This window comes from Piliocolobus tephrosceles, chromosome 11, assembly GCF_002776525.5.
Source record: "Piliocolobus tephrosceles isolate RC106 chromosome 11, ASM277652v3, whole genome shotgun sequence".
Classification (NCBI taxonomy): Eukaryota; Metazoa; Chordata; class Mammalia; order Primates; family Cercopithecidae; genus Piliocolobus; species Piliocolobus tephrosceles.
Window position 1 is genome coordinate 102,631,081 of NC_045444.1, and position 21,832 is coordinate 102,652,912.

At 39.0% G+C, this 21,832-nt stretch overlaps 1 protein-coding gene across 1 annotated transcript in view; it reads left to right on the plus strand.

Moving 5' to 3' along the window:
* The window catches only part of XRCC5 (X-ray repair cross complementing 5), a 95,768-nt gene that overhangs the window by 43,404 nt on the left and 30,532 nt on the right, over positions 1–21,832 (plus strand). Inside the window, exons 15-16 of the mRNA XM_023220586.3 lie at positions 7,819–7,912; positions 9,706–9,775. Coding sequence (XP_023076354.1) covers positions 7,819–7,912; positions 9,706–9,775 — 164 coding nt within the window. The remainder of the gene's footprint in view (positions 1–7,818; positions 7,913–9,705; positions 9,776–21,832) is intronic.

Sequence of the window (21,832 nt, forward strand, 5' to 3'; positions counted from 1 at the left end):
GGAGTTCCAGACCAGCCTGGCCAACATGGTGAAACCCTGTCTCCACACAAAAATTAGCTGGCTGTGGTGGCACAAGCCTGTAATCCAGCTACTCGGGAGGCTGAGGCACGAAAATTGCTTGAACCCAGGAGGTGGAGGTTTGCAGTGAGCTGAGATGACACCATTGCATGCCAGCCTAGGCAACAGAGTGAGACTCTGTCTTAAAAAAAAAAAAAAAAAAGGAAAAACTTGGGTGGGAACACAAAGCCTAACCAAAGCAGGTAGGAACTCCTCAGTTTTCTGGCCCATCTTATCTCAAAACATACGTGTTTTTGCATTTACCTTCCTTCTTTCCTGTCTCAGTGAAATAGGGTATTTATTTCATCCTGCCTAAGGTGAATTCCTTTACCTGTGCCCTGGATCCTTTCTTTTCTTTTTTTTTTAATTTTAGTTTTTGAGACAGGGTCTCTCTCTGTCACCCAGGCTGGAGTGCAGTGGCATGATCACAGCTCACTGCAACTTTGACCTCCTGGGCTCAAGTGATCTCCCAACTTGAGGATCCTCAGTAGCCTCCTGAGTAGCTCACGCCGGCTAATTGTTTTATATTTTGTCAAGATAGAGTCTTACTTTGTTTCCTAGGATGGATTCCTTTTTCTGCCTCATCTGGTACTTTAATCCACTAATAATTTCTTTTCTCTTTCTGTATTTTTAGCTTCTCCCTGTCTACCACCAGCTCCTTTCTTCTCTCATATTAAATTTCTTTCATTTAACACAAAATAAAATAATCCCCTAGCTGCTTCCCTCTAATTACTACCTGTTACTAATTATTAATCTAATTATTATCTTTCCTTACAGAAGCCAGGCTCTTAGAAGAATAGTCTACTCTGCAACCTTTCCCAGCTCTCATTCTCACCAGTCTCTGCCCCCACCACATCCTTGAAGCTCATCTTCCAAAAGACACTAACTGCTAAATTTACTTCGGCTTTGTGGTCCTTTGCTTTCTTGACCTCTTTGTAGCACTTGACACTGTCAATTATTCCTTCTCTCTTAAAACTCATATATCTGTCTTAACTTCAGCTTCTCCAGATTTTTTTCAGTCTTTGGCAACTCCCTCTCAGATTCCTGTGGGGGCTGCTTTTGTGTGTTTTTGTGTTGATATTCTGTAGGATTTGTCCTCAGAAACAGCAAACATTTATTGAACCTTATGCTGAAGATAATGGGAGGCCATTAAAGCAAGCGTTTTTAATCAGGGTTCCAAAGATGACATCAAGAAATCTGTGAACTACCTGAAATTATATTCAGACTTCAAAACTTAAGTGCTTTACATGATGCTAAATGTTTTACACACATTATCTGTTTGGACCCACTTTGCCATCCTATGAAATAGATTCTTTTATTGACCCCCAACTTAAAGTTCAGGATTAGAGCACAGGATTAGAGAAGATGAGAAACTTGCCCAAGATTGTAGTTGGTAGGTGTTGGAGTAAGGATTTAAGTGTAGGCATTCTGACTCCAGAGCTTGTACTTCAAACTGTAATGCCATTTTGCCTTAGCAGTGCATATCCCAAGACGTCTTTTTTATTTCAGAGCCTCAAAACTACTAAATATCTATCTTCAGTTCAGATTTCTATCCCATCCACTAAATAGCTTAGGTGCCTGTAGGCCCCTCAAGTTCAGTATGCCAGAAATGGCTTTGTTATCTGCTTTCTTCTTCCTGCTCCTTTCCAACCCCTCTTCATGCCATTATTCTCTTATTTCAGTGAATGACACCTAATTTCTTGGGAGTCTTCCTTTTCTTTTACATTCTATATGTAATTGGTTTACCAAGTTGTAGTACATTTACCTCAGATCTAACCCTTTTCACTTAAGGTTAGTCTGGTGGCTAATGGCGTTGGTTTTGGGGTCGAATTTGGAGCTAAACTCAAGCGTTTCCCCTTAAAAGCAGTTGAAATTGGCAAGTTACTCAGTGTCAAGTGGCAATAACAAATGCCTGCCGTCCCGGAGGTTGGATAGGGGAATGGATGAGTACAGGATTAGTTCTTTCCCCTTACTGTGTGCTTTAAACAAGGGATCAAACTTTCTTGAGGCTTGGTTTGCTCATCTGTGAAAGGATGCTGATCATCACTAACTCGTAGGGTTGTTGCAGTTTAACTGAGGTAATTTAAATGTGTTTAACATAGTGACTACCACATGGTAAGCATTAAAAAGGAATGTAAGCTCTTAATAGCATCGCCCACTGCCACTGCTTTTATGTAGGCCTTCTCATTTTAGCCTGCCTCGCTGAGATAACCTCTTCACTCATTTCCCTAATTTGTCTTACCCTTTCCAATCCATGCTGTTAGTGAGTTTAAAAAACAAATCTGATCCCATCACTCTCTTGCTTAAAATTATTATTATATATGTATTTTTTTGAGACAGAGTCTCGCTCTGTTGCCCAGGCTGCAGTGCAGTGGCGCCATCTCAGCTCACTGCAAGCTCCGCCTCCTGGGTTCACACCATTCTCCTGCCTCAGCCTCCCGAGTAGCTGAGACTACAGGCGCCCGCCACCACGCCTGGCTAATTTTTTGTATTTTTAGTAGAGACGGGGTTTCACCGTGTTAGCCAGGATGGTCTCGATCTCCTGACCTTGTGATCCAGCCGCCTTGGCCTCCCAAAGTGCTGGGATTACAGGCGTGAGCCACCATGCCCGGCCTAAAATTCTTAAAAGTAATGATTCTTAATCATATGTGAGAGACAGAGAGTGCAGTGGACTCACTTGATACAAAATCTATGAACCCTCTTCCCAGGAAAATGCTTTAACATACTAAGTTTTGAAGTTTGGTTATAATTTCTGGTAGTTCAGAGATTCTTTGATGTCATCTTTGGACCCCCAATTAAAAAACCCTTGCTTTAAAGGCCTCCCATTATCCTCAGCATAAGGTCAAACTTTTTTACACAAATGAGAGAATCCAGATAAGCAGAAAGAAAAGAGGCATCTATTCATAATCCAGTTATCTAGAGAAAGCCGTTTTCTTTTTGTAAAGCAAGTAAAAATGAACTTATTTAAAGAAACCATTTATCATTTCACAACACATCAATAACCAAGTAGGAAAAAATACATATATATTATATATATAATATATATAAAAGCCTGGGCAACACAGTAAGACCCCATCTCTACAAAAAATATAAAAATTAGTTGGGCATGATGGCACACACCTGTAGTCCCAGCTACTCTGGAGTCTGAGGCAGGAGGATCATTTGAGCCCAGGGTTCAAGGTTGCAGTGAGCCATGATTACACCTTTGAATAGCCACTGCACTCCAGCTTGGGCAACATAGTGAGACTCCCATCTCAAAAAAAAAAAAAATACAAGGAACTAATAATTAGGATATACAAAGACCTCTTGGAAAATCAAAAAATAATTTTTCAATTTTTCCATAGAAAAATAGGCAAAGATTATAAATAAGCAAATCACAGGAGCAGAAACTCAACTGGCTTACAAGTGTATGAAGAGATCTTCAGTCTCAATTAGTAATCAGAGAACTGTAAATCAAAGCAAAACAAACAAACATTGGCAAATATTTTTAAACATTAGATGAGACCAGTTGTTGGTGAGAATATGGGAGAAACAGGAACTTCTGTGTACTGCTAAAGGGGAATGTAAACTGAGTAGGACATTAGAAGCTACCAGTGAACTTGTCACTAGGGAAAATGGTCTGTAAACATGGTGGATCCATATCAAGGATTATGCTGCAAGTAACAACTACATCGACAGATCTCTAAGGTCACCACTGAGGAAAATTAAGAAAAAGAATGAGATCTATAATAGCACAAAATCATCTTGTAATTAGAAGGCACATACACAAAGCAGTACTGTGTAACTTATAAAGATATGTACATATCTAAGATACGTCTAATATATCGGTGGGTACAAGAGTGTAAGTGGGGTGCAGAGGGAGTGGGAAAATCACTATGAAGGGGAAAGATAGTAAAATACAATGAGAAGGGCCTTGCACAGCCCGTATTTGATAATGGGCTAAGAAGTGATAAGAAATTTTGAGTGACTGAATTCCCTATATCTGAGGTCCCTCTTTAAAAAGCTCACCCTTATAGATGAAGAAGCCAAGACTCTTACAGATGAAGAAGCCAGGTTACAATGAAATAAAGTAAACTACCAATGACAAAGTGCTCAGTCAACCTTCTGCCTTCTGTTTATAACGCTAACCTGCCCTAGTTATATCTAAAGAAAAATTTACTTTCATACAGATTTCACAGCTTCTCAACATCCAAATACCTGGGAAGATAACAACATTTGTATATCCTTCCATGTGAGTCCTTGTGATTGATTCAGGCCGTAGGTTAAGTTTCCTTTTAGTTATTCCAAGGAGAATCAGCATGACCAAGCAAAGCAGGTTCCAAAGGCAGGAAGCAGAAGTAATATGCTATGGAGGTACCTTTCTGAAACAGTCTCTTCTGCTGTTTTGGGGTCTTTGGGCAACCCTTCAATTTAAGTGCTTGGTAACAAGGCTGCCGAAATAGGCTGACCTTGTAGCTTTTGTAGTCTCTCGTACAGCACTGGTCAGATCTACGTAATCCTCATCAATGCTGGTGTATTCAATCACAGCAAAACGAGACTTCTTCCATCACTTCAACACTGCCTTCCCGGTACTTGGTGAGGTTAGCTTTCCCATGGTACTCACGAACTTGTGCCAGTAGAAGGCCTGAACGTAACTTCTTTGCATCATCTGCCTACGTATAGTGACCCCAAATGCACGAGCTTCATAACTCACTGCAATTATTCCACCACCCTTCCATGATTTGTACTGTACAACTGCACAAGTTTTATTCCTCAAATGAAGATTTTGCCACTGCTCCATTTGAACAAAAAAACAGTCCATGTCCATGAGAGCAACCACACGATCCTGTCCAGTAGCCATTTTTCAAGGTAACAGACACCTGGCCAGACTGCCAGCAGTGGGTGCTGCAAATGCTGGGCTCGGTGCCCACTGGAAGGAAGATGGAAGAAGGGCTTTTGAATATCTTTTTGCCTTTCTGGGAATGGGTCAGAGAGTTTCGAGAGAGATTTATTCCCCGTGATGACGGAGGAACAGAAAAGGGGTCGTGAAGGATCCTGCCCAGGCGACCGTCCCCACAGTTCAGCAGGGATCAGCTGAGAGCATTGTGCCCAGCAACAAAGCCACCAGACTGAGGACAGACAGCACACACACACTACGTAGAGAAAACCGTTTTCTTTCCTCACGTTTTTAAATGTTCCTAATTAATGTATTTTCTAGCTCCATCTCTCACTACTTCCCAGCTTGCACCTTATGCTTTAGCCCAATACAACTATTTTCTGTCTTCTGAAAGAGATAGGCTGCCTATCACAGTATTTTGTTAATTGTCTGTATGTATACTTAAGTTTTTATTTGGCTGAAGGTGTTGATAGTATATTAATTTTTGTATATTGAGAGTTTAGAGTCTAGCTTAGTGACTGATACATAGTACATATTCAGTTAGTATTAGCCTAAATAAGTGAGTTGCAAAATTTATACATGTTTGTGAAAGAAAATAAGAAAGGAAAAAGAACAAATTACCCATGGTCTCATTATCCAAATGCACCAACTACTGACATTTATATGTCTACTGTGATCTTGTGTGTATAAATTTCTACTTTTTAGAGCTTAGTTCCTTCATAGATAATTTAGGGAAGAGAGTCATTACCTTTTCCCACTTCACATAGACATTATTAATTTAGTATATGCAAAATTCCTAATAATGCTATTAAATGATTTGGCCTGGAGAATATTAACCATACTACATTTTACTATGTTCTACATATGACTGGGGTTACTTTTACTTGCCTGGTATGGGAAAATTGTATGTATGTCTGTTTACACTTCCTTCCCTAGAACCTCATTTTGGAGGGTTGAAGAAATTCTTCATGTGATTCAACTTCATATACCCACATGACTTAGCTTTTTATGTGTAATCCTTCTTAATACTACTATGTAAGCTAATCTGTATTTTTGGAACAGAATAGTTGATATACTGATGGTACTTTTCATCATAGTGCTTTCCTAAGGAGCAGACTGAAGCTCAGAGAGGTTAGTAGCTTACTAGACTCTAAACTCTAGATAGATAAAAATTAGTACACAGTGAACGCCATCAAGAAGGTGTAAGATTCCAGTGCTAGTCAGTGGCAAAATTGAGACTAGAATCCAGGTCTTTTGACTCCAGCTCTTCAGTAGTTTAATGTTGTTGACTTGTCTCTTGGGAAGAACTGGCAACGGTTAATTGAAATGACTGGCTCTGACCTTTTTTTTAAAACTATACTCAACTTCTAATGGAATTGCATCCTACCTTGGATTTCTGCTTTTTTTCTTTCATTTTTTCCATGAAGGCTTTGTTTATTTTTTATTCTATTTGCAAGAAAAGAGTTCTGGGTGACTTATCCCTTGTAATGTTTCCTGGTTCCCACCCTTCTGTCTTCTACTTAGCTCTTGCCTACTTCTCAAAGGGAAAACGTTGAGTGGTGAATGGGAAAGATGCCAGATAGTGAAAGTTTTAATTCATGGATGTATGGCTGTGATGATTACTTTAGTTCTTTTACCTTCCTCTAAGAGGAAATTCATTATTGAAATTGAGGAAGCCCATGTATGTTTTATTTATTCTTTGCTTCATTTTATGTTTAAAATTTATTTTTGCTTCATTTTTAAAATGACTTCATTTTCAAGCCTCATTGTCTGAAGGTTGGGGCTTTGAGCAAAAAAACACATTTAGAATACTAGTCTTGAAAATTGCTGAGAAATTTTAACTGTTCTCATAATAAAATGATAAGTAAATGAAATAATGCATACAATAATTAGCTTAATTTAGCTATTTCACAAATGCTTATTTTAAAACATTTTGTACGTGATAAATAGATGCAATTTTTATTTGTTAAAATAAATGAATTTTTAAAATTTCTAGATCTCGATTACTAATTTCTCTTATCATCTAGCCATTTCTGATGGCTGCTTTTGTCCCAGATTGCATCTTCATTTCTTAATGTTCAGCAGCTTAAGGGAGATTACAGGCAGAGTCTTTGGATTTGATTTTCTTCTCTTTTGCAATTAACTTGACCTCCTCTTGACTTTAAGACAGGCTGTTAAAGCCAGTATGTTACTTGAGGCAAGATGTTTGATACACTTTTCCTTAGCACACAGATGCTATTGGACTGTTAGCATATTGCACAAAACAGAATTAGGTTTATAAAAGAAGAAATTGAAAGTTTTTGGGAAAGTGGTTTTTTTTATAGTTTATGACTTCTTTAAGAGGGAAAGCTCTTGCATAGTTAATTAAGGATTGTCTAGTAAGTTTTGACAGTTGTAAACAGAAGCTTATAAAGCTCTAATATACATGATGGAGAAAATGGGTTGTTAGACACAAAGGTCTTCTGTGTACATGGAAAGCTAATAGCTGTCAATTCTGAGACAGGAACTAGAAAATAATATCTGAAGAGTAAATGGTTTTCTTACTTAAATGTTAAATTTCCGTTATCTGTGCTTGCAGTTTCATCTTTTGCAAGGACCTTATGATGTGATTGCTTAGTTCTGATTCTCATACTGCTGTGAAACAAAGCCAGGGGCTGCCTCAAGTTAGGCCCTTAGGAGTCCGGTGACTGGGAAAGGGAGGCAGCTTTCGTTTGTAAGAGGACTACATGTAGCTATTGTTTTTCTTTTCTTCTTTTTATTTATTTATTTATTTATTTATTTATTTATTTGGTGCTTGGAAAATAAGTTTCACAATAGCAATCTGGTTTTGTATTGTTTGTTCTGTTTTAAGAGAATTTTTTTTTTTTTTTTTTTTCCTTTTCTAGCCATGAAGATGGACCTACCGCTAAAAAATTAAAGACCGAGCAAGGGGGAGCCCACTTCAGTGTCTCCAGTCTGGCTGAAGGCAGTGTCACCTCTGTAAGCAAAGCTTTTCAAATGTGCTTCCCCCTTTGCAGGAAGGTTGGGGCTTGAGGAAGAGTGCATCAATTTTTGTTAGTCTGTTCTTATCACTTTCAAATAAGATCATGATCACTTTCTCTGGTCCTTGCTCTATAGAAGCCATAAAGACCCATTCCATACTTCTTTAAGTCATTATTATGAATTGCCTACAGAATTACCTATATGACATAAGGTATATAGAGCTCTTTATAATCTATAGAACATGGAACATCTCAGTGTTGAGATTTTGCTGTTGGCATTATTTCGCAGCTTTTCAGCTAGTCAAAATGATAGGATAAGTGGGGGTTAGTGATATGAGCCTTAATCTTCAAGTATGTACAATTTAAGTTAGTGTAACTTTCCTATTTTCTAACATGCAGCTTTAGGATTCACAAGTTTAGGATTTCCCCAAGAAAGTATCCTTTGATACATGAGATTTTTATTTAATGAGAAATTTTTTGGAACTTGAAAATACTACCTTATTTTATTTACTTATTTATTTTTATATCTTGCTCAGCCAGGAGGAAGAATATTTTATTTAATTTTAGAAATAGATTGTCACTGTCACCCAAGCTGGAGTACAGTAGTGTGATTTCAGCTCACTGCAGCCTTGAACTCCTGGGCTTAAGTGATACTCCTGCCTCAGCCTCTTGTGTAGCTGGGACTAAGGGCACATGCCATCACACCCAGCTATTTTTCATAGAGGTGGGTCTCAGTATGTTACTCTTGGGCTCAAGCAATCGCCCGCTTCAGCCTCCCGAAGCACTGGGATTATAGGCATGAGTCACCACACCCAGCCAAATAGTGCCTTCTTTTAAGCAGTATTAGTGTGAATCAACAGATCTTAAAAATTGGCCAATAACTTTTTAACAAAATATACTAGGAAGGATAGTCAGGGAATAAAGGGCATGCCTTTATTCTCACCTCAAACAGAAACTCAGAAAAATTGAATGTGTGAAAAATAATTTAGATTTCATTTAGATGTTTTATATATAATAGTAAAGGAAAATGTCATGATGTTGTTCTAAGAGCTTTTCTGCTTCCTATACCCTAGCAAACTGGAAGCTTTAGTATATTTTGGAACCCCATTGTTTTCTTTCTTATGAGCTGGGTGGTTCTTTGGCCCTGTGAGGGGTTGGGGCCAGCAGATGAAAAACAGAGGTATAATCAGAAAGTTCCATATAATATGGCAGGGTTTCGTCTTTCAAACTTCCTCACCCTGCACCGCAGTACATCTTTGTACATAATCTGCTTTTACTTTCTGAGGACGTGTTCAACCTGGATATGCTTGTATATTCTACCAAAACTTCAGTGCCAAAGGGTCAGCAGCAGTCCCACTAATGGGCACTTCAGTGAATCAGGCATTAAGCTGTATTTCTCATGTTATCTTAGTGGGGCAAGTATATTCGAAACCGACCCCACACTACAGAATCCTCCACTTTCTAATTGGTTGGGTGACAGGATATACAGGCAGTCTGTGCTACACAAAGCCTTCCAGCTGGGCTGGCTGGTGGCTTGAGCTGTAATACTTTTCCGACCCCTCTGGAAAGAAATCAGCTTGCATAAAGAAAGTTGAATGAAAGCACAGAGGGCAGCTGTTGGACCACTGAAATCTGCCGGCCCTGGAAATGAAAATGAATAGAAAAAGCCTTCTCTTTGTCTTTGGTTTTGTTTTATAAGAGCACACTTACTACATTAAGCCATCCTGTATTGCCTGGGGTACTGCTAAAAAGAAATAACCTGTGGGTTTATCATCTGTTGGTATATTCTAGGTTGGAAGTGTGAATCCTGCTGAAAACTTCCGTGTTCTAGTGAAACAAAAGAAGGCCAGCTTTGAGGAAGGTGAGTGGTTGGCTTTGCCTTTAGGAGAAGCTGTTTAGTTAATTAAACCAACTGATTTAAAGTCTAGATTAAGAACTGTAGCCTTTTGTTGTAACACTTTAGCATTTTTCTTTACTGGCGGATCTTTGTGGTTGTCCCTTGTTAGGGAGCTCACTGAGGCAACATTATGAGCACGTGAAAGTGAACTCAGCACAGATTTTCCCAAAAAGGAACTAACTTGTAGGTCTCTGTACTAAAAAAACTTTGGGCTAACACCTTGGCGCTTATAGCTCCACGTCATTGAAGTTTTTTAGGATTTTGTGGTGAGCTATAAATAAAACACTTTTATCTCACATCTTCCTATTTTATTTTCTTTCTTTTTTGTTTTCTTTTTTTCTTTTTCTTTTTTTTTTTTTGAGACAGTTTCTCTCTTGTTACCCAGGCTGGAGTGCGATGGCGCAATCTCAGCACACCGCAACCTCCGCCTCCCGGGTTCAAGCAATTCTCCTACCTCAGCCTCCCGAGTAGCTGGGATTACAGGCGTGTGCCACCATGCCCGGCTAATTTTGTTTAGACGGGGTTTCTTCATGTTGGTCAGGCTGGTCTTGAACTCCCAACCTCAGGTGATCTGTCTGCCTCATCCTCCCAAAGTGCTGGGATAACAGGCGTGAACCACCGTGCCCAGCCACATCTTCCTATATTTGGAGACACAATTCTTGTTCCAGTCCTGAGAGTTTGTGGCCCTTTTATAGTAGACGCAGAAAGACCTTTGGCCCTTTTATAGTAGACCCAGAAAGACCTTGATGCTGCCCCTAAGTTTAATTCTTCTCAAAATGACTACATGGTCACTTTTCCTTATCAGATAGTACCTAGAATCTCATTTAGGCTGTGGCTAACATAAAAATAGCTTTCAGGGATGCACAGAGGGCCTGGGACTAACATTCATTCACTTGATTGCATTCAAGTTTCTGTTCATTTACCCTTTAAATGATGGCAACTGGCAGTTGTTAATCCTGCAGCTTTATGTATAAACTATTATATTCATTATTGCTGGTCTAAGTCTGGCCTGTCTGCGAGCTGACTTCTATGTATGTGAGTGTTTATGTTTGTTCATGTGTGTATAGAACTTTCTCTTCCAACATCCTGCCAGGGGCACGGGAATGACTTTTTTTTGTTAGTGACAGGGTCTCGCTCTGTCACCCAGGCTGGAGTGCAGTGGCAGGATCATAGCTCACTGTAATGTTGGACCTCTGGGCTCAAGTGATCCTTCCTCCTCACCTCCTGAGTAGCCAGGACTAAAGGCGCATGTCACCATGCCTGGCTAATTTTTAAATTTTTTGTAGAGATGGGGTCTCACTATGTTGCCCAGGCTGGTTTAGAACTCCTAGCCTCAAGTGATCCTCCCACCTCAGCCTCCCAAAGCTCTGAGATTACATGTGTAAGTCACCATGCCTGGCCAAAAATTACTTCTTTTTCTTTTTCTCTTTTTGGGGGAGACAGAGTCTTGCTCTGTTGCCCAGACTGGAGTGTAGTGGTGAGATCTCAGCTCACTGCAACCTTTACCCTGAGTTCAAGCAATTCTCATGCCTCAGCCTCCCGAGTAGCTGGAACTACAGGTGCATACCACTATGCCTGGCTAATTTTTGTATTTTTAGCAGAGATGGGGTTTCGTTATGTTGGCCAGGCTGGTCTCAAACTCTTGACCTCAACTGATCCGCCCACCTTGGCCTTCCAAAGTGCTAGAATTACAGGCATGAGCCACCGTGCCCGGCCCAAAAATGAGAGTTAAATGCCTAGAAGCACTACTGCCTGCATTATGTCTAATGTACCTTACTACTTAGAGTCTAGGAATCCTGGCAAGATCCCCAGATCTACTGTGCTGTTGCCCAGAGGCAAGCATGAGCAGCTGAGCCTCAGAGAGAGCTTACAGGCTGCCAGGCTAAATCCTGTCAGCAGGAATGCCAAAGGCCAAACCCGTGAGAATCTCCAGAGGAAGAACAGCTTCGTTATCATAGTAATCTGCAGTCTCTTAAGTGGGGTGTATGTGTTTTCGGTTTTGAGATGGAAGAAGAGCTTTTTGTCCTGCTAAAAGTTGCCATATAGGAGAAAAACTTTGAGTTTTAGCACAAAACAAAACCTCATGTAAACAGAAGGAAATCTAAAGTTCTAAGTGACAGTTTTCTAGTACTGGTGAAAACAGTACTTCAGAATTTCTGTCTTTAATGTATTGAAGTGATCAAGAGACTTTCACAGTATTATACCTGTTGTCTGTTCAGCTATATATTGTTACAGGGTGTTTGGAAAGGGCTAGAGATGCTACTGTGACAAGTCAATGAACTCTTGTTTATCGAGACTGTTGTGTTTTTGAAGGAAAATTGAGACTTTCCTATCTTTCAGTTGTATGGTCATCAATTACCTCAGCCAAAGTCCAAGGTCCCCCTTTTGGAAGTGATTGGACTCTGTGGTTGGTGTAGGTATGGTCTTTTCAGGGACTGAACCTAGCTGTCATCACCATTATATGGCAGCCACTAGCGGTTTCATATTTACTATGTTCAAGGCATTGTGCTAGCACTTTATTATGTTATTTTAATTACCCTGCACTAGCAGTTCTGCAAAATCTCGTGAAGAAATGAAGAAAATGTTAGAGCTTTAACAGCTTTTGCCAGAATTTTTTGAGAGGATTGCTTTACTTGGGAAAATAACTTTGATAAGTGTTTAGGGTAGAGAATGAGTCTCCATCCCCAAACTTCTTTGGCCAGTCCATAGGCTTCAGAGGAAAGGGAAGCTCCTCAGCATCATATAAGTAACTGGAGCTAGTTTAGGAGAGGAGGGACTTAGAAGAAGAGGAAAGAGGCAGGGAGACAACGTGGGTGAATTTACGCACAGTCACGGCCTTCTACGATACGTTTCAAACTCATGACCACAAATTACTCAGTGTCAGTAAAACTCTGGAAATGCCAGGTTTAAGTGCTGTATTTGGGGAAACTGGCAGTTTGCATTGTTTCATGCAGAGCAGAGAAAGCGCCTGAGCACACACGAGGCCAGAGTCTGAAAAGACCAGGAGAGTCAGTTCCTGAGAATCTACTCACATCTTAGGAAAATATGTCTTACCCCTGGCCACGGAATTGGGGATTCACAGCAGTCTTGTGAAAATAGCAAGGGCAAGTGGACCCTAGATAGCATGTAAGTTACAATTAGTAACAGTATCAGTTATCTCCATTTTACTGATGGATAAACTGTAAAACTGAAGAAGATGCATTTTCCCAAAGATCACAGGAATTCAAACACATGTCTCTTTCAAATACTGGATTTTTTACTTAGCCATACTGTTTATTTTGATTCCTAATGCCTTCCTTTCCTGCGCTTTTTAAACAACATTTTAAGGTCATGTATCTGAAACCTTGTGCCTACTGATAGTACTTTTGATGAATAGACTGTCCTTTTATATTGAATGTGACTTTGAGACCCAGCATGTTGCTAGTATTTCGACAAAAGATGTCCCTCTGACCTCCGTCTAAGACTTGGTAAATCAGAGCCCTCTAGTGATGTCACAAAACCAGACTCTCCACAGAGCTGTTGGAAAATGGGACTGCTTCTTAGCAACTAGTTCTCCTCATGGTTCTAACTTGGCTTCCCTTTTATCCCTTTTGCCGTTCTTGGTGCCAGCTCCAAAAATTCTGTCTATTTGTTAATGTCCTGTTCTTTGTTTTGGGCATCTTGTTTGTTTGTTCTTCCCCTAGGGCATCTTTTTACTAAGGCCCTTTATAAGCAGAGACTCACTTCTCTTGTAAGCCCAAAGAGTTCTCCCTCCCTCGTAGTGATCTTCTTTTAGAGAGATTTCTATCCAGAGTGGGGAGACAAGAATCCCTTGCCCTTTTCTCCAGTAAATTTATTTTTTAAAATTCAGGTGTCAAAAGGGCGATCAGTGATAGATGGTTGGTAAGATTATTTGACCCTTAGGTAGAACTTGGCTGTTTTACCTATCATTATAAATTAAAATATGGACATAGTTACTTTTCTCAGGCCTAATAGTAGCATAGTCAAACTGAGAGTCTTGTGATTCTCTCCCCGACATCAGCAGTCGGCATTTTTCTATAGTAGGCAGCTGCACGTTTTCTTAACTTCTGATTTTCAGTGTGAGGGATGTATCTTGTTCTAAGCTTACTGGCACAGAGGAGAGAACCAATGCCCTGACTGCCTTCTTTCTGGCTGCCCTTTTCCCAGCCCCTTTCCTCCATTCTCCCTACCTATCACTACAGTGTTAGAATAGAAAACAGTTTTTTTTCTCTTTTCCTTTTTTGTGAGAGGGTCTCACTCTGTCGGCCAGACTGGAGTGCAGTAGCATGATCACGGCTCACTGCAGCCTCAACCTCCTGGGCTCAAGTGATTCTGCCACCTCAGCCCCCCGACCAAGTACCTGGAGCTGCAGGTGCATACTACCACACCAGGCTAATTTTTGTAGTTTTTGTAGAGTTGAGGTTTCACCATGTTACCCAGACTGGTTCTGAACTCATGAGCTCAAGCAATCCACCTGCCTTGGTCTCCCAAAGTGCTGGGATTACAGGTGTGAGCCACCAAGCCCAGCTGAGAAAAAATTTTGACCACAGCTGTATATATAATAATCATCTATCAGTTGTGAAAGTCGGGTTGTTTCCCTACATACGCTATTCATAAGCACATCATGCCATCATCTGGGATTTGTTATCTGTAGTTGTGGGTTTCACAGAGTCTCCAGGGGCTCTTTACATTGAGTTTATCCACTTGTTTGGACATCTTCCACCCAGCTAATCAACAGAGCTGCTAAGGAGGAATGCCATGATTTTCAACTCCTTGCCCTTTCCCAACTTAGGAAGAATGCTAAAATAAAATAATGAAATGTCGTAAGATAGACAGCAGGTTCGAGACGGAAAAGCCACATTACTTCTTTCCTCCAGACAATTCCTGTGCGATTATGTCTGAATTTATAAATTCCCACTGAGTATGGGAGATAATGTAAAATAGCTTCAGTGTTCTTGGTGTGTCAAAAACAGGTTTTTTGAGGACCTTAAGAGCCAGAAAGGATGGATATATGGGGACAGATAAAAGGATGGAATGTAACTTTATAATGAGATGATTCTCTCTTTCAGGGACCTTGTTTTTGCCACTGAGATTGTAGGTTCTGTATCAGGCTTGCGTGTAGTGACAGGGTGGCAGAGCTCCATGTTACCAAATTGAATTCACACGAGCATAACTGGTTTAAAAAAAAGTCTGTCAAGAGAAGACCTAAGTAGAACTAGTACAGGCCCCAAACAGCCTTAACATTTGACTTAGGTACAAGAGAGCAGTAATATGTACTTGTCCATTTGATTAGAAGGTGATCACTTCATTTTTTTTTTCCCCTTTCACTTTATTTGGATTACATCTCATCCTAGAGTCTTTTTGCCTTTGTTCTTCAACCTTCTTTAATCTCACTTACCAGAAACATCCTTTCATTTTTAAAAGATATTTCCTAAAATTCACTTTTCCAAGCAATTTCAGCACTAGATAGAATATGGTACAATTAGTAATAATATATTCATCAAAGCCAAATAGTTTTCAGTGTTGTTTTTGTGTGGTATAGCACTATGCCTTTGCATAGCTGTTTACTTACATACATTATGTGATTTTCTGCCAGGAGTCAAGCCCTAAATAATGAACCCTAGAGAGTTGTGATCTAGCAGAAATCTCTCTCGTGTTGGTGTGGGTTTGTGGGGGCGGGGGGGGGGTGTGATTTTTTTTTTTTTAATTGATCCTGATTTATGTAATCTTGGGTATGAATTATATAATCAATTATACTCTGCCCAGATAGATAAGAAGACAAAAATATGGCGTTTTTCTACACAGCGCTGGTAAATTTAAGAAAAATAAGCTCTTTCAAATACCTTGAGCATCTTAAAAGGAAAGATACTAAAATATATACAGTCACTAAAATTTTAGACATCTTTAGCCCTATACAAGTTTTTTTCCTTAAAGAATTTGATATACTTTTTTTTAGGCCTGTCTCCAAAGAGCATTGATACATCTAGTCATGAGAAATTCATGATTTAGGATTCTAGAGGTTTAGTCTGTACTTTGTATTTTTATTAAATATCTCAACTTGTTTTTCACTGGTTTTCTTCTTGACTCATTTTAAGTTGTTCAACCTCAGAACTTGATGATCCAGGGTTATTTTATGTCTCATTTATCAAGACAAGTGGTCTCATTGTAACACAAAAATCAGTCTGGAATTGTAGAGAATACCTGCTGAAAGGGTGTGTTATCTGACATAGTAATTATGCACCATTGGCCTTTAAAGTGTTGTTCATCTTCCATGTGGGCGGCCTGAGGCCCAGAGTAGTTAGGATGACTTTTCATGGATAATTGCAAATATGTGGAAGACTCTGGATCAAATTCCAGAGAGCCAGTTCTTGGCCTCTGTGACTTAAACCTTTTTAATGGTTGTGTATATTTCATTGGATGGCACAGCACCACCCTGAAATTTACATCTTAATATAATGAAACTCGGCAGCCAAATAATTAAATGGAATCATTGAAATAAAGATGAAAAGAAAAAATAAAAAAAACACATGACATAGAAACTAAAGACCATTATACACACATAATAATTTTAAGTATTTTCATTTTTCAGCGACTCTTCCTAAAAGGCTTTCATCTATTCTTACCCAGCTTTTAAAATTCTTTTAAGTTTCTGTTAATCTGTATCAGAATATCCCTAATTACAGGATATAGCTCTTGTAAAATGTAGCCTGGCTATCCATTAAGAAAGAGAAATGTCTGGTACCATAAAAATGAAAACATGTTTGCTGTAGTTACATTCTGTTACTGAAAAAAATCACAAGATCTATAAATTTAGAAAAAGAGAGCTTTATTTCTTATAAAGGGTTACAGCTTGCAAGGTGGAAATAGCAAGGCCAAGTGGACCCTAGATCACGTGTAAGTTACAGTAAGTATTAATACCCCCATTTTACTGATGGATAAACTAAAATTGGAGGAGACAATTTTCCCCCAAAGACCACATAGGAATTCAAACACTTGTCTCTTTCAAATACTGGATTTTTTACTTAGCCATACTGTTTCTTTTAATTCCTAATGCCTTCTTTTCCTACACTTGTTAAAACAACATTATAGGGCCATGTATCTGAAACCTTGTGCCTATTGATAGGACTTTTGATGAAAGACTGGGAAAGGCTAGTCCTAGTCTATTCAAAGGCTGGGAAACATGGCTTCCAGCCAAAGCCCAGAGACAGGCACTATGAAGGAGGGTTTGGGATAAGAACATTATTGCTGACCTGATTGACTATACATATTCAACAGGTTATAGGAGGAACTATGAATATTCATGAATGTGGTCCTGATGCATGAGTATTAAGCATGCATGTTACATAAGACCCATGTTCACCTTGCAGGGAAGACTTGACATTTAAATATTACAATTAGACCCTGTACATCAAAAGGTCTTTTCGGGACACAGCACACAAATGTGCCATCTTTGTAAAACCCACTAGAACCAGTCCATGGTTGGTGGTCTTCTTATCAGGAGAAAGTTACCAAAATTACTCTCTTGTCCAATCAAAGCTGTAGTTACGGCTGGTGGAACCAGTAAGTCAGCATCTGGTAGAGCTGCAAATTGTTTTGAAAACAATATTGCTTATCCCAAGGCCAGTACTTTTTTAGCTGCTAAAGAAAAAGAAAAACCTTTTGGCAGTTAGAACATAGTTTATTCTTTAAATGTAGGGCTGTGACTTAATGCTCGCCTGGCATGGCCTTAGGTCCTGTTTACTACACAGTTTGTTCTCTCAGTCTTATGATACCTACTTTAACATTAATGCTGGAAGATTGTGTCTAAACTGCCAAAAAGAAGGGTATAATGAAATGCACCTGGCCGGGCACAGTGGCTCACACCTGTAATCCCAGCACTTTGGGAGACTGATGGGGGCGGATCACAAGGTCAAGAGATTGAGACTATCCTGGCCAACATGGTGAAACGCCGTCTCTACCAAAAAAAAAATTAGCTGGGCATGGTGGCGTGCACCTGTAGCCCGGGAGGCAGAGGTTGCAGTGAGCCGTGAGCATCCAGCTTGCTGTTAGAGTTCACCCTTGCAGTAAGTGCTAATGAGTATGATTTGTGAGGCAGAGAGCAGTTCAAGTACTTATTCATGGCAATTTGGTTCTTTCTTCCCACCTTCTATAGATTCTGCAGTTCTTCTTTCTGTGGTAGATCATTGTCATATAGGGTATTGCACTTGGTTCTCTTTGAATTGGGCTCTCTTCAAGATTGCTCCATAAGCCCAGCTGGTTGAAAAAGGAAACTGATTTCAGATTGTGCTGATGTGCAAACTGTTTTAATCAATGACTTCAGGTGGTCTTTGGGGAAAATTGTCTCCTCCAATTTTAGTCGCAAACAACAGAAGCTCTTAACCAATTAAGATATTTAGGAAAGGATGTTAGGCTTTTGTTAAAATAGTCACTAATCAACTGAAATGTGTTAAGAGGAGCCAAGACACAGCTAAGAGTTCCACTTAAATGTAATAAAAGTGTTTGGGTCCTCCCCTTTCAAATTGCATGCCCAAGGCAAAAAATATGCTGACACAGAAAGAAGTGGCAAGTGTAATTTGGTACAGTTAGCCTGTCAGATCCATGCGTGTCTACATAAAACCTAGAAAAATGTCATGCTTGCTTCTTTGGCCAGAAAAGGGAAGGGAGTTTAATTCCTTTATAGAACAGTTTCAGCAGGGCTGGAGAATATTACCAGCTTAGATGTTTTTGGAAATTGGAGAAAATGTAACTTGTTTTTAGAGGTTCCTTATGGACAGTTGGAGAAAAAAATCTTCAGTTAATAGTTATAATTAAAGGTCCGTTTTCATTTTCCTGTGTCAGATTAAACTACTGAAATCTGTAGTTATCTGTTCATGTCTCTCAGTGGTAATGAGGCTCAGCCATAACACTCAGGATAATTACTGTATTTCATTGGTAGCCATTGAAGTCAGAGGAGCCATTGCTCATACAAGAACTACTTTTTTAAAATTCCCTTGCTCTTGGAATCCGATAATGTTTTCTTGGGGCATTGAGAGTAACTTATGCTAAGTTTTCATACTTATTCTGTGATAGAAACATCTAGTTTCTCTCTTCTGTCTATGATAAATCTCTACAAGTCTCTTAAATTGCACTTATTCTACTTTTTAAAATAGCTTTATTGAAGTAAAATTTTCTACATAAAATATACAGGTAAGTGTAATTTGATGATCTTTTGTAAATTATAGAATTGTAAAATTATCACCATAGTTCAAACAACATTTCCCTCACACCCAAAAATCCCTGGGACCTTTTCATAGTCAGTTTGGGTCGGGAGTGCACACAGGTGGGGGGAGGTTGCAAGGTGATGCCGCGCTACATGATTTGTTCTGATAATCTTGAGTTATTGCCCCATCTGTTGAATGGGCTAGCGCCGTCTTGGGCTTGACCAGTTAGTTTTAAATTAGCTGCAGCCTTCAAGTAATCGCCTGGTGGTGGAACATTCTACGAATACCTGGATTGTCTCTGGAACTTCTAAGCAAACAGAATTAGACAAGCTAGCAATGCAAGGGAGTGTCTGGTGGAAGGGAGGAGACTAAAGGTTGTTATTTCGTAACTAAAAAGTTAACACAAAGAGCCTAAGAAGGAAAAGTTTAAGAAAAAAGGACTAAAAAATAGAGTACTTAGATACACTCCAAGTTTGTTCTTTTCTAAAAATGTTTTAACTACTCTATGTCATTTGCATTTCCCATGTAAACTTTAGCATCAGCTTTTCTTTTCTTTTCTTTTCTTTTTTTTTGAGACAAAGTCTCACTCTGTCACCCAGGCTGGAGTGCAGTGGTATGATCCTGCCTCGCTGTAGCCTCCGCCTCCCGGGTTCAAGTGATTCTCGTGCCTCAGCCTCCTGAGTAGCTGGGATTACAGGCATGAGCCACTACGTCTGGCTAATTTTTGTATTTTTTTTAGTAGAGACGGAATTTCGCCATGTTGACCAGGCTGGTCAAGCTCTGACCTGAGGTGATCCACCTGCCTTGGCCTCCAAGTTTTGGGATTACAGGCGTGAGTTGCCGTGCCCAGCCCAGCTTTTCAATTTATATGAAAAAGCCCACTGGTATTTTGATAGGGATTTTATTGAGTCTATAGAAGAATTAAGGGAAAATTGCCATTTTAATAATACTGAGTTATCCATGAACATGGAATAGGTATTCATTTATTTAGATATTTTTCTCCATAATGTTTTATAGTTTTTAGTGTACAAGCCGTACACCTCTTTTATTAAATTTATTGCCAAGTATTCTTTTTGATGATGTTATAAATGGAATTGTTTTTTAATGTCATTTTTGGATTGTTTGTTGCCGGTATATAGAAATGAAATTATTTGTTTGTTTATTGATCTTATAGCTTGCAACCTTATTAAACTTATTAGTTCTTGTGGTTTTTTAAAATATACTTCTTAGGATTCTCTACATACAGGATCATGTCTGCAAATAAAGAAGGCTTTACTTCTTTTTTCACTTGTATGTTTTTCTTTTCTTTTCTTTTTAATTATTGTGCTGGGTGGAACTTCCGGCACAGTGTTGAATAGAAATAAGCGTGAACATCCTTGCTCTGTTCCTGATCTTAAGGAAAAAACTGTGTCTTTCACTGTTAGTATAATGTTAGTTGTAAGTTTTACCCAGATTTCCTTTGTCAGCTTGGGAAAGTTTCCTTCTATTTCTAATTGGTTGAAAGTTTTTATTATGAGTGGATGTTGGGTTTTGTTAGGTGCATTTTCAGCCTCTGTTAAGATGACTGTGATTTTTATTCTTCTGCTAATATATTAATTGACTTACAGTTGCTAAATCAACCTTGCTTTCCAAGTGTAAAATCCAGTCACTCTAAAAAATCCTTTTTATATATACTGAATTCATTTAGCTAATGCTGCAGTTTGAATAGTGTCCCCCAAAGTCAATGTGTTGGAAAGTTAATCCCCATTCTAACAGTGCTGAGAGGTGGGACCTTTAAGAAGTGATTACATCGTGGAGGCGTCATTCTCATGGAAGGATTCAGGCCCTTATCACCAGAGTGGGTTAGTTGTAAAAAGGATGAGTTTGGCCTCATTTCTTCTCTGTCTCTGGCTTGCTTCTACCTTCTGATGTGGGGTGACCTCCTCCAGCTGCTGGTGCCATGCTCTTAGACTTCCCAGCCTCCAGAACTGTGAGCTAAATAAGTATCTGTTCTTTATAAATTACCCAGTCTTGGGTATTCTGTTACAGCAGCACAAAATAGACTAAGACAGCTTATATTTTGTTGGGATATTGTTTGTAGTTTTCTTGTTTTGTGTTGTGATGTGTTTGTCTGGCTTTGGTGACAGGAAAATACTGGGCTCATAATGAGTTAGGAAGTTTCCTTCTCTTCAAGATTTCTATTATTTATTCTTTGCATATTTCATTTAATTTACCAGTGAAGCCATCTGAGTTCTTTGTGGGGAGCTTTTGTTTTGTTTTGTTTTTTGAATTTTGAGATTGTTTCATTTGAAGGTCACCTCTTAATGCTCTTAAATTCACAAATATGCTAATTTAAATACCAAATCTTGTGTATCTAAAACACACATTGCAAACATACAAATATCTCTTCTCTTCACATGTCAGTGCCCATTCATGTCATGGTTTGGAAATCTACATTCCCCTTAAGCTGCAAGTCAGCATATGTTTCTTTATAATTAACTTTAGCAAAATTTATACAAAATAGTAATTAACAATAATCTTCTTTACTTGTTAATTCAAAAGAAAATACCTTCAAAACTGCAATTTATTAAACTTTCTGTACTAAAATAAAGAAAAACTACACAAATACTGAAAAGTTTAAAATTCCTTAATTTTTTTATTCCTGGTATCACTACCACAATTTATAGGGCGATATACTTGACGTAATGAAGAAGAAACAGAAAAAACTACAGCAGATAAAAGAACTCCGGAATGTACATCTAATTGACATTATATTGCATTCATTAATAGCTATACTTTAGCAAACTGGCTATGACAGTCCTGCACAAGAAGGGATTTCTGT